The sequence below is a fragment of the Apostichopus japonicus genome, chromosome 2 (assembly GCF_037975245.1).
Source record: "Apostichopus japonicus isolate 1M-3 chromosome 2, ASM3797524v1, whole genome shotgun sequence".
Classification (NCBI taxonomy): Eukaryota; Metazoa; Echinodermata; class Holothuroidea; order Aspidochirotida; family Stichopodidae; genus Apostichopus; species Apostichopus japonicus.
Window position 1 is genome coordinate 16,432,976 of NC_092562.1, and position 14,156 is coordinate 16,447,131.

The 14,156-nt window shown below is 36.2% G+C and overlaps 1 protein-coding gene across 3 annotated transcripts in view; it reads left to right on the top strand.

Moving 5' to 3' along the window:
• Nucleotides 1-14,156, top strand: part of LOC139979975 (peroxiredoxin-like) — a 44,811-nt gene that overhangs the window by 19,210 nt on the left and 11,445 nt on the right. For all 3 annotated transcript variants that reach the window (XM_071991270.1, XM_071991289.1, XM_071991279.1), the window contains exons 2-4: nucleotides 869-1,027; nucleotides 12,280-12,316; nucleotides 13,959-14,075. In XM_071991270.1, the coding sequence (XP_071847371.1) occupies nucleotides 919-1,027; nucleotides 12,280-12,316; nucleotides 13,959-14,075 (263 nt within the window). In that variant the 5' untranslated portion in view covers nucleotides 869-918. The remainder of the gene's footprint in view (nucleotides 1-868; nucleotides 1,028-12,279; nucleotides 12,317-13,958; nucleotides 14,076-14,156) is intronic.

Genomic DNA, 14,156 nt, shown 5'->3' on the forward strand with positions numbered 1-14,156 from the left:
TTCATGATTTACTGTGGAATCATTGGAATGGAACGTGCAACTCCCTTTTAGCTTTGGAGATCTGTGGATAGTAATTGACATCAGAAACCTTAATCTGGAAGATTTCAACCCAGTTTAGCATGTTCCTCATTTTTCCTTCCATCAGCCCTTAGGAAACTTAAGAAGTATTTGACACAAGTGTCAGCGATGATCGCAGGCAAAGGAATTAACAAAAATGGAAATCCAAAGAGAACACTGTGTAAAGTACTAAGTGGTGCATGTATGTACCGCTTTATTAATGTTCAGCTGAATTGAACATATCTATACAATAGCTACTGACATTGACAAACATTTGGTCATAATGAATTGATGTTCATTCATACTTAGTAAAGATTCCTAAATCCTATTGGTCCATTCAGGTCAGCTGACCGTGGTTAATCCTGTGAGTAACGCACGGCAAAATTACGGGGCATCACTTTAATAAATCTTTGGTTATATGTAACCAAAAATGTTTTGTTTTATGATTTTTCCCCCACACAAATGGTAGTCTATGAATGAACGGGGTTAATCCGCCCTCGTGCATCGCTTGCATTATCCCCCGATCGTGCATTAATCCTGTGAGTAACGCACGCTAGACCGTTGACTAAGCCCTTATTTATATAAATGCATTTGAAACATGACCTGACATATTCTACGGACCATTCTGTGGAAATCCATGTTGGAAAAGAATGATAAAATGCCCAAAGTATCAAATGATACTATGAATTAATATATTGTAAGCTTCGCTTTTCTGTTCTGTTATTCTGAACTACCAGCAAGCCTTTCAAAAGTCTTAAATTTTTTTCTTTTTTTCTAATTTTCTTTCTCATTTCCTCCTCTTCATTTACAGTACTTTGACAACGTCTTCATACCAATTTTCATCAAACCAATTGCAGCATCATGTCAGGAACAGGTAAAGCTCGTATTCAACATCCAGCTCCAGAGTTCTCTGCGAAAGCGGTAAATCCAGATGGAGAGTTTGTGGACTTAAAATTATCAGATTACAGAGGTAGGTTTTAATTGTTGATCAAATATTAGTAGTGTTCAATATTAACTGGAATAAATTTGCAATTTTCTTTACACCGAGCAATGGATTGGTGTGTTTAAACTCGCAATCAGAATGCACTATAGCAGTGATTGTTTTATTGTATTTGAAAACTGCAGCTTTGCTGTTCCCTGGATCTGTCAAAACCAGCATTACAAATACACATTTTCCCCCTATAAAAATGACTGCTTATTACTTTTTATCTATCAGCAATCATTGGCCACAAATTTGTGGTATTGAAACTTCAGTAGATGCAATGTTACCAAAAAGACCCCAAAAAATAAATAGTTCAAGGGTGCAGATGTTGTGAGGAGATGTGTAAGTCTGTTGTTGGTAGATATCCAAACCAGGTCAGTTTCAAAAATTTTCGGTACATGAGATATGAACTGAGCACTTGGTAAAAGTATAATACAGTTTGATAGAGTTTTGGGACATAAATTTATATTTTGGAAAGCAAATATCAAGTACCCTCTCCTCTTACCTGTCTTCTGAAGATGTGCACATCTAATGCTTGGTAGTTAATATCGCAAAATCTCCAAACCTTTAAGGTTGGAGATTTTTATGCAAACTTTATTTCCTATTGCCAAATAACAAGAAGGCAGCTGTACTAAACTTGTCAATTGTTTTCACAATTGTTAGTTGATCTTGGCTCTTATTATTGTAATCAGTTCATTCTCAGCACATTTTATTCTGTTTTGGAAACAAAATAAATTATGTTAGCACTATGCATTCTGTAAAGCTTACCGAAACTTTTAACAGCAGAATAGCGAGATTTCAATTTACTTTACAGATCTATTTATGTATTGTATGTAATATGTTGAACCCCTCCCCTCGGCTCCCACACCCCACTCTCATCCCTAGCTTGTATCTACAGGTACCTACTGTAATGCTGCTTTGGTTTTCAGCTTCCATCAAAACTGTAGTAAGCTGCTTCAGCTTTACTTTCACTCATCTTGTAAGTTTTTTTTGTACAGACGTACACCCTAATTATACAACCACTGAAACCAGACTCAGAATTTCCCAAGTTTTAGCCACTCTCTGCTTAAAAAAAATGTACCAGTTGGCTAAAATCAAGTTCTCACTGATATTTTTGTGAATTACTGTACAGTACACATCAGTTTACTGCACAGGCATTTGAAAGCAGCAGCCAAATAAATTTGCTGATACTGTATAAGCAGACTTGGTATCAAGGCTAATATGGTAGGTGTACACATAAAATCATGCCACTTCTTAGACTGAGGATATATTTATATATGTTAACCAGCTTACCTTGAGGTTCTTATTGTTTACTGGCAGAAAATTACCAGTGCCTCATTGTCTACTGAAAATACTATAAGTCCAAACTTTGAGACCTGCAAGAGTGAACTCGAAGAATTTCTGGTTCCAAACGAAAGACAGAATGAATTGAATCTGTATCTGTCTTTCCCTGAAGCGGGGAAAAAAACATAATAATTGACCTCCCATATTTGTGCATCGTGGCGTAATTTTTTCTTAGATAATGGTAGTCTGGTCGGTAGATCTACGTAATGAAATATTGAATACGGTGAAGATTCAGAGTTTTACCGTGCTGTGACTGCCATATCACAGAGTTTTAAGTTGGATCTGTATTCTGAGAAAGGGGAATGATTTATCCAGCCGGTATTGCGTAGCAAAATGCTATGCAAAATGGCCAAATTTCTATGAACGGTGCAAAGATATAAATTAAGCATTTTATATATAGACAGGAACCAAAGCTGTACAGTATTTTATAAGCAACAAAAAAGTTCAGCACTGTCCTTCAAAACTGCTGCACAGAATCTGTACACTTAGTTTTGCCCTGAGTGGATGTCATTAAAAATGGGATGGGGAGAGGGAGAGGGGGGGGTTGATTATTTTATATCAATTCCTCCCCCTTGGTGAATTTTAATATATCTATTAACTTCTCTCCTCTCTTACCTGTCTCCATTCTATATGCATTCAAATCCACCTAGCTTACAAAAGTTGGTAAACATTTTAAGCACTGTGCCCCATTGCCCTACTTCTAGTCAACGTCCATTTCCTCTGTTGGGGATTCCCAAAGAGTATGTGGCTTCCCAAATTAAATTCCAAGGCATTTTTGTGTACTTATTCAACTCCAAATTTTCCAAAGTCACATATTTTTTAACTTTCATTAAAAGGTACAGTACTAATTGTGATTTTAACATTACCGACCAATGTTATTCAATCTCAGATCTTAGTGTGGTCCTTCTGTCTTCAAACCATGTTCATGGCTGATTTTAAAGGAATTTTGCAGTTTTAGATCAATTGAACTAAAAATTCAAAAACTTACGTCATTGCCCTCTTACCTAGAACCTCCACATATACAATCTTCATAACTTATGATAAAACAAGTTGAAAATTGTTTTTCTAAAAAAAATATATAAATATTTAGTTCCACCATGGAGGTAAAAAGCAGGCCTCCATGGTTCCACTGGATGGTGGTACTATAGTTTTGTCATTTTATCAACTTGCTGTGAAACAAACATTTAAGTAAAACCCTGTGCATGAATAGGCACTTGTGCATGAACAGTATAGATGATGGCATGAATGGCACACCATGATTATATACATCATTCAATCAAACATGAGTTAACAACTCTGCCAAAAATATATAAAGACTTTGTGGAGGTTTTATGGGACACACATGAGATAAGACTCAACTGTGCAAGGTTTAGTAGCCTTGGTAACACAGGTCTGCATTAGAGGTAACACCTACCATTTACAACACCTGCACTTAAAAAACACCTATGAGGGCTGACACTAAGTAGGGAGTTGTAGCAAGAAACATCCACTGATAGTCAGGACTATGATAGGTTTATAATGTGCAAATTTCTGATTAGAATAAAGCTACGCCCGCCAGGGGTATATACTGTAATTACCTACAGCATTGAATACGAACGGAATTTTAATTTCTAAGAGTAGATATCCTTTGAGCTAATTCGGTTGAAAAACCAGTCTTCCTAGTTCCTTCAAGTAAAATGAAAAAAAAAGAAAAAAGAAAAGGGAACATAAGTTGAAAAGAATCTTGCTACATGTTGTACCATGGATAAAACATACAGTATAGTGCTTGCTTGCAGCATTTTCCCATTATTGCAAGTGAATTAAAAGGTTGAGTGATGAATAAACCCTTTATCGTCATACATAACTATAATGGCCTTTTTAATAAATGTTTTGAGGACGGAGAGAAATCTATTGATGCGAGTGGTTGGTTGAACAAATTACTTTTTATGATTATGGATGGAGGGCTGTTGTACTTTCCCAGAGCCCAGCAGCGTTATATGGAGTCTCGCAGCTAAAACACACGGTATTGAGCTAGAGATGGCAAAGTGGTTAGTTTCTCAGGGGAATCTGCGTGCTAGACAGTTTGGCTGAATGGTTGATTTTACTTGCCGGTCGAATGTGATTAAATGTAAAGCTGTTCTTTCTCCAGGAATGAAGAGTCATACTGTACATCATATCATTTCATTAAATATTATTATTATCATCATCATCATTATTATTATTATGATTAATTTTTGGGCTGTCTGCTTTGTTTCAATGTAGGAGGCATACATCGGTACAGTATATATTATTTTGCTATGATCTTGTCATGTCTAGGTCTCAGTATTAAAATTGTATTGAATTGAGTTCAAGACAAAGCTGAGTATGGTATATGGTTACAATGATGTACTAATTTGCATATAAAGGTTTTGGAATAAAGGTAAACCATGCAGGGTTTGGACACAATATACCGTAGCATGTCGCAATCATATTTCTGTTAATTGTGATGCTTTTGGGGTTGTACAGAGTCATGGTACAATCGTGAAAACAGGATGGATGCATGGCTTGATTCATAGACTGCAACCATGAAATAATCAGTTTTTCTGTACTTATTCCGGGGATGAACAGTATTTTAATAATAAATTGATGGCCCACAGACTAATCTTGTTCAGCACTATACATCTTCTGTTTTAAGAAACTTTTCAAATTTGGCAGACTTTAATTTCTTGCTTGTACTCTGTTAAATAATTTGGCACTTACTCTTATTGTTCTTCGCACTTAGCACTGTAACGTCTTCACTGAACTTTCTATTTGTGTAAATATTATTTTCAACTGATGATTTTTGGTCATTGGAAAACACAGAACATATTCTTGTTTGACAAATCTTTTACCTAATCTTTTATGACGGTTTGCCCGGCTATGACCTGACCCCGAGAGTCAATGACCTCCCCTTCTCGTTCTACCACCCAGCATACTGGGAACTTATTTTTGTACATGAATTTCTATCGGTTCAAGTCTGACAGAAGTTTTGGTAATCAGGAATTCTGTCTGTGTTCACTGAGGAGTAAAATGTTTTGTTTTGGGAATATTTCATCTTACTCAGAGTTCAGCAGTTACTAACATGTTAACCTGATATTGAAGTGAACTCCATGGGGAGTGGAGTGGGTGGGAGGGCAATGACACATCAATTCAAAGTAGGTAGACCGGTAACTAATATGGGGTGGGGGGGGATGTCAAGTTCATCGTCCAGACGTCCGTATACAGTTATATGACCTTTGCCTATTTAAACAAACATACTTGAGGGATTCACTTTGGTTGGACAATTTTAGAAGTGAAATTTCTGCCACAGGCTACTTAAAATCCTGCTGGCTGAGGATCCCAGGGGCACAGAGGGGGGAGGGGAGGGGGAGATTGCCATCTCCCAGCCTCCAATAATCTTCTTGTACAGTAAGTGTAGTGCCACCATGACAATTTAAATTCCATTGAACATTGTTGCACAGTTAAAGCAATTTACTATGCTCACATAATATACATACAGTTCTGTACTTCTTCTGTAGACAGGACTTAGCATCATTGGTTTAATACAGGTCTGTTATTATGTCAACACATTCACTGCTATCTAAAGCTATACATCCACTGTACAGTAATGCATTCACACTGTTTTCCTCCAGTGATCATGGTTGCCTGGACTGTTTCTATGGCAATATCACCATATATCAAGAAGTGGTATAGTTAAGGATACAGGTTATGATGTTTTAGACAGCTGAAACGAACAGGCAGAGATCAGAAAGAGAGAGAGAGAGATAGCAGGTTTATCAACAGAGTTAGCTGTCACGAGAAGAATGCTGACGAATATTAAAACTATAAAAGAGAGCTATAAAGGAAAGTGGAGATAAGCAGAGAAAATTTATTTTGGCTCGTTATTACTCTGGTCGTGATTCAATTACAGCAATACGGTTTTGGAATGGAGGTCGCACCAATTGTAGGGGATATGTGTACAGTAGGACTCGGTGACTACAAGGCTATCTTCAGTAGATGTACAATAAACTCTATACATACTGCAGGGTATACAGTAGTGCTGGACATATATGCTTGTGCAAGAAAGATTTTTACACACGAATGAGCTTACACAAAATTGCTATTAGTGTCTTTTTTGTGTTATTTATTTTGTTAGGCTGCGTAGTACTTTCATGTACTGTAGTCATCAGTGGTAAAGGGTATTACATATTGTACAGTTTGCGAGCCCTTGAGAACATTTAAAGCTGCATTAGAAATCATGTAGGATTCTTAGAATTAACACCGTTTCCCCCTTTCTTTCATGTTACTTTGAGTACATACTTTACTTTTCATCCCTTCCTGAAACTTTTGATTAAGACTTAAATATTCAATTTGAAGCATAAGAAGAAGCCAAAAAGAAAAAAGGAAAAAAAAGGGAAAACCTATAAATTGAATTTTGCAGTTTGGGGATTTTTATTCTTCTACTCATGATTTTTTTGTGTATATTTGCCAACGTTTCAATTGCTCTTGTTTACCCAAACACTACTAAATTTACTTTGTTTCTCGCTTACCTGTCTGCTAACAATCTCAGCAATCTCGCTTTTAGCTGTGTCGAGAGCTGAAGGTAATCTTTTAACATTTTGCCAGAGAGCGGACCCCTCTGGTCAATAAGCTTGTCACTCGTAAATATCGAAACCTGGCAAGTTTCGATAACTACAATATACTTCACATTAAAGATGCTTCTTTATTAATATGTTTTGTCTTTATGACAACTGCATAAATTTACTAGCCGTATTCCACTTTGTCAACTCTACTGTTGCAGTTTTAATACCATCTACCTCAAAAAATTGGCAACTTTTTAACTCTCAACCCTTGTGTGCCTACTCAATCCTTCCAAGGTTCCAAATCGAACATTTTGTAAACGTTTAATGGGATTCCGCTGACTGTTTTTGATTGACTTGGATCGTGTTGGTTTGCAACTAATTAGCTCTTACATGTAGATGCAGAAAGAGCACTTGTACACAGTGTCTAAATAGATTGTGTATACAATCCATTGATCATTCTATGTCATCATGTTAAATTGACAACACTCTGTAAACTTTGTCCTTCCTCAAATTAAAGTCAAATATATGTTAAGTTGACTTTTATCTTTGAAGGCCCCATCTCGAAGTAAACCAAACTACTGTAAATTGTAAGTTTTTGATGGATTGATTGTAGATCACCTTGCAAAGAAACAAACCCAGTGGGATGGATCAGGCAGTCATTTGCAAAATGATTTCTATAAGGCAACTGCTTACTTATTAATTATTTACAGGCCTTGGTATTAATGAGCTTGTCATGTACAGTACAGTAGATTGAGAAAATAATAATACCTACGAAACATTGTAGTATAGCCTATTGAGATCCTTACAGAAGATTGATGGTGTTAGATATAGTACTGTTGAACCTGTATTTTGCATTTCATATGCATAATAAAAGTAATACAGAATCTTTTACACTATACTACAGTAGTCTACTTGTACAGTATACCTCCATAAGGATCAAATAGTTGGTAAAGTTTAAGTAGTGAGTAGAAGATGGACAGAAATATACTGTGGATCTTTAAAGGTGCTGACCCACATGCAGGTACATGGCAATAATACAATAGTGCAAATACAGTAGTTCATTCGTTGAAAGATGGAATGTTCCATTCAACGAGGCGCAGCCGAGTTGAATGGAACATTCCATCTTTCAACGAATGAAATATTTGCACTATTGCACGAATGGAAACCATTCATTATTTGTTTTATACAACATATTATATTAAGATGGGTAAAATGCACTCATGCATCAGATTGTTTTGAACAGACATGGTTCTCTGCTCTCTAACCATTGAAAAAGTGCTACCAAAAAAGTATAACCCATGGTTCAATTCTATGGTACTACTAGTAAGTTTGACTTAATGTACTGTATTATAGCTGTACATGTACAGTACTGTACATGTACTGTACATGTACTGTATGTATGTACAGTAGCTGCCCGTACTGGTCTGTCTGATGTGTATGGTACTATTTTTTCATAGTAGGGCCAAATGGTGAACAAATAAAGGAGTTACTAATAACCTTTCTTTTATAATCCCCTTTCATCTATCTCATCGCTACATGTATGTTTGCGTGTATGTGTGCGTGTAAGCATGTATGTGTGTGTGCGTGCGTGTGTGTATGTGCGTGTATATGTACAGTATATGGGTTTTTTGTATGGATGTACATACCAATTCTAATTCCAATCTCACATCCATGACACAATTGGAAATAGTTTAGCATTATGGCCCCTTACAGATGAGACAAACTGTGCAGTAATTATAAGTGTCATGTAAAATGCTCAAACATGCAATAATTGTGGTCATTAGATCCTACTGCATGTTGCCCAATTTGTTAAATTGTACAATATTACTTCAAATAGCCAATTGATGAAGTCAGCCTGTAATACATGCCATGACATTGATATTGCTGTATATAGTCATTCAGGTAAATAGGAAATGAAATGGAAAGGTTTGGTTTCTTTATACAGCATCTGGTTACATTATAAACTATTTGTGTGTGTATATAGCTAGTTCCATGGTGATACAAGATACCTTTAAATGATTGTTATTGGTACAGTATATTAGTAGATCCTCAATGGAATACCGAAGATATTAATAACAATAGAACTCAGATCGTTACAGTACTGTACAAAAATGTTACCACTTTACTGGTAACGGTATCGCAGCATCATTTTTGTGTATAGCTTGTTCCATGGTGATAACAAGATACCTTTAGATGATATTGGTATATTAGTAGATCCTTAAATGAATACCGAAGACATTAATTAATCACAATGTAACACAGATCTTATAGTACAAAAATGTTACCACTTTACTGGTCATGGTATCGCATCACCAAGTTTCTCGCAAACATGGTCAAGTACTCAAATTATGTAAGTGCAAAGATGTATAGCAGTTTTTGTACTGTACATTAACCATCTACTGGTACAATTACTGGTGTACAAATTCTCCATGAACAAGGAATCTTTGTTCAAATTTTGTGGACATAGCAGTTTTTGAAGGCTCTGAAATTTGACTCTTATAAAATACTATGTATAAATTTGGTTCCTGTGAAAAAAAAAGGCGAAATTGCTACTTCCACTTCTTGGATTCACATAGCAATTTGACATAATTAACATTTTGAAATGCACGATACTGGATAAATAATGCCAGGTATGAATCTGGTTATAGCCTCGCTGCTTGACAGTAAATTAGTTTAAGAAAATCAAGAAAATATAACAATTACTGATTTAAACCAATTACTGAAACCGTAATGGAAAGTGGCCGTTGGTTCGGTAGTGAGAGACTACAGGAGCACACATTTTCTTATTGCCTCAATGGTCTTGGTATTGCCATGTAATTTGCAGTATTAAGCTGTGCAGTCCCTTGCTGTGTATGTTCAGTTAATTCTATACTGTACTGCATTTGTTGTATTATGAGTTGTATTTAGTTAATGCATTTATTTGGCAGATGGACTAACAGCTTGAGTTGTCATTTCTTCTTGGTATTGTGAGATGGATGAAACCAAAATTTGCTTTCTGTTCTGACAGGTAAAGCTAAAATGTGGTAAGGAATTGAAACTAGGACCACATGGTAGTTCATCCAGGCGAGTTATTTGATTCGATTGTCGTAGCTATATGCCCGGGAAAGTACTTAATTACCGTACACCGTACATGTAGATCATGGACGAGATACTAAATTTTAAAAGTCTACTGTACATAGGCTCTTGGAAACAGTTTTGTTTTGTACATTTTCACTACTAAATTTGTTTTAAAAATTTGATCTGTAAGTAATGGTCCAAAAATTATACTTTTTTGTGTTGTAGATATTTGACTATGTAACTGAATGTAATGAAGATAATGCAAGATGTAAGAATGTAATGTAATGTAAGAATGAAGATATATGTAACTGAATGAAGATAAGGAAATAAGATACCCTAAGAACATCAATTCATAAGCAGTAACTCATGAACAAGGAAACGTGTGGTTTACACCTCTTTATACATCAAGTCAAAAAGTATTTCTTATAGATCTATTGAATCATACCTTGTCACAGATTTTGCTGACAACCAAAAGAAAATGGATAGTTTCAATTTTGCAGATGTTGCTTGATAACTTCTTAATTTCTTTTGTAAGGCCAGGTGGTATTGTCTATTTAGCTGAAGTATTGTTTTTCTCGTTGCCCAAGGCTGAGAGGAATCGTGAAGCACCTCTGTGAGGGTGACTTACTGTAGGATGTTGTTTTATCTTTAAAACTCAAGTGGTGAGTTTTGGTATTCAAGGTGGTGACCGCACACAATAAACTGCTTTAAACTTGGTTAGTGCAAATTTACATTTATGCACTAACAGTGCTAATCTGTGACTCCGTAATTATTATCACATATTTCTAGAACAGTATGTAAAGACAAGATAAAAACTTCTTTTACTATGAAGTGCTTTGGAATATGAGTTACTTTTCACTTAAAATTGACTTTTGAAGTACAGTTTGCAGTTACGTGACTTTACGTATTAGGCATATATGCTCTGTGAATGACTGACAGCTGTTCGCATGGCGATTCTATAGCAACCTCTACCACTTTCTCTCACACCCCCCCCCCCCCCCGCACCCCATCTCTGTCTTTCTCTTTCTTTCAGTATTTTATAATATTTGCATTCATCTTCAAGGGGCTGCCCTACAGCAGCATTTTCATGGTTTGGGGCTACTGTATATTAAGGTTACAAATGCTCAGAGAGCTCTATTTATATCTAGTTAAATATTGCAATGTATGTAAATAGTCAATGACTGAACAAAGTAACCTAGAGCTGTTAATTCAGTGCAAAGGGGAAGAGTTCCTAGCTGCTGAATTTGCTGCTGAACTTGATGTTGAATGCCATGTGTTGTCTACTTACATAATATAATTCATTTTTGTTTTTTAACCGTTAAGTTTTTTAATAACCAGCTGGCAAATGCTAAATTTTGTGGAATAAATGTCATTGAAGAGGCTGTATAATGTGTGTGAACACAAAAATAAAATAAAAAAGTCCTATAGTAATAATGTAGCTCGGTAGAAATAAGTTTTTGAAAAGAATTAAAACTGCATTGTTAGAAAAAACAAGACTGTAATTTGTGAACATCATTTACCTCACTTCTCCATTAATAGCTGTCTCCACTCAAGTAATGAACTTTGTAGATTCACATTTGACCCAGTCTGCAAAAATTCCTGTTAAATCTCCCAGTCCTAAGTTCCTGTGTAGTACCACATACGACATAGTGGTACTTGCATTGTTTTCTGTGATGCTATAAGAATTAATACCATCTTGAAAAACATTCAATGTTATGTGTTTAGTAGATAATTATACTCGCTGTTTCTCTTGTAAACTTGTCTTCCTCTAAAGTCTACTGATTCCAGTTTTGCTCAAAATCAAAGTACTGTACATATGTGTACTAATTCACAACCGGTGCAGTAATATCTACAGTACTTACTTCATTCCTCGCTTACCTGTCTCCCCACAACCTTCTAAAGCACCTCATTCTACCGTGCCTAGAATGAACTCGTAACCTTTTAACACTATTAGTCCTCACTTTACCTGCCTCCAGACAATTAACATACATGTGCTCCAATTTACCCGTAACACACTTTTGATCTAGGGGATTCCCTATGATAAACTTTTCACCATTTATATCATATTCGGGTGTGTTTAATAAGGTGGATTGAAGTACACACGTCTGTCTGGAGCCTGGTTAGTATCGTCGTAGTTTGGACGGTTTCTAAAACATCCATCTTTTGCCCGACATACAGTAGGACAGTCACCAAATTTTTTTTTTCAACTATCCAGTCGAGCAAACAAATCGATCTCATATTCCGATCACATCGTGTTTTTTTTTTCTTTGTCATTTGCAGGAAAATGGGTGGTGCTGTTCTTCTATCCTCTTGACTTGTAAGTATACTGAGCCTCTGTTTAAGCTAAATGATCTAGATCGTAAGCGTTTTGACTGTTTTGCCTCGAGAGATTGACTCAAGCTTTAATTAACTACTGTACTGGAAGTTCAGTGTCAAAGCAGATCTCTCCAGTGTTGGCTCTTGACTTTCAAGTACCATGTGCTAGTACTCGTGCTAGGCTCATCCTAAAACAGCTTCTCGCATCGATTTTTTGTGAAATACTACAATATTTAGCCACAAGTTATGCCAAGCTGATTTTCATTTTATAAGTGGACAAAGAAGTGTAAGGGGGGGGGGGGGGGTTTGGTTTGTATTGAAGTTCTTCTTCACTGTTAATTTGCATTGAAGCATATTGTCATGTAGCAATAAAGAACATTTGTAACATCAGTATAGAAGAAAACATATATACACCTAAGAGTTATCATGCAAATGTGAATGGGGACACTGCAAAAATACAACAAAATAGTAAAAATGGATGAATTTATGAGCTTAATTTCTTAGGAAAATGGCGCATGGTATCAGAAAGAGCATATTAGCAACTTGGTTTAATCTTAATAATAAATAGACGAGAAGATAAATTAATACGACTAGAGACTACAGTGTGGATCTAAAAAATTTTGAAGTTTTTACGTTTCCCTTTAATAAGCATTGCAGCAGTATGTAGCGAAACTTGAATCAGCAATTGATATATTCAACAGTTCACTGTCATTGAACACTGGCCTATTGAGCTATATGGTAGAATTATATTACCCTCGCAGTCTCGGGAATCATCCTTCACTGTCGGACGAGAAACAAAACGCTGAATGCGATGGCCCACGGCAATCTAGTTGAAAGTGCATCGCCGTTTTGCCACAAAATAAAATTAATGACTTTCGTCACGGTCAAGCAGCATGTAACGTACCTCTCTCTCGAGGGAGAAGAACTGATCTCGGCGACGGTGAAGAACCGTTCTAAGTCTCTTCTCCGAGGCGTCCGGCAATCACAAATTATGCAACCGGCCGGCGAGGGACAGATGTACATCTAATTATTGGTGCAAGCAAAGACATCACTCAGAGCTCAGAGCTGTCAACAAGTTTAAAAATTACATGGTTGCTTAGATGAGAAACTCACAAAGTAGTTCTGCATGGACAGGATCTGTGAAGAAAGCTATAAAAGAAGGGTTCTATTTTTTTGAAACAAAATTAACAGGACAATGAAAACACAGTTGAAATCTAATTGTGCTCAAATCAATCAATTTCTGGAAAATAGGAAATAAGGGAAGTTACAGGGTTGAGGCCAACATAGCCAATTCTTGTAGGTCTGTGTGAGACATCAGATATTGAGATCCACTCTGAAAGTTAAAATTTAGTGGTAAATATGTCTGACCTGCTGGGATGTTCTGTGTGCTTCAAGTAATAATATCCAGTGATTGGTAGAGATTGCTGAAATGATTGACAATAAATTGTGTCTCTACAGTAGTTGGCAGTATAATGCTACAGTACCTGAAATATGAATCGAATGGCTACGAAGATGTACAGCTGCTTAGTTCTGTGAATAGGTCTTTGGCTGTTCAAACATGCCGTGCATACAGTAGATGTTTCTTATTTAAAGAATTGGTCAACAAGGTTAATAAATCTCCTTTTAATGTCTTTCTCTTTCAGTACATTTGTGTGCCCGACAGAAATCATAGCATTCAGCAACAGAGTACAAGAATTCAAAGATATAAACTGCGAAGTTATCGCAGCATCCTGTGATTCAGAATTTAGCCATTTAGCGTGGTAAGTGTGACAGCCAATTAAAAGCTTGATCTGACCATTTGCACAGGCCAGGACTTAGCAAATTAGTGAATAGACCGGTGA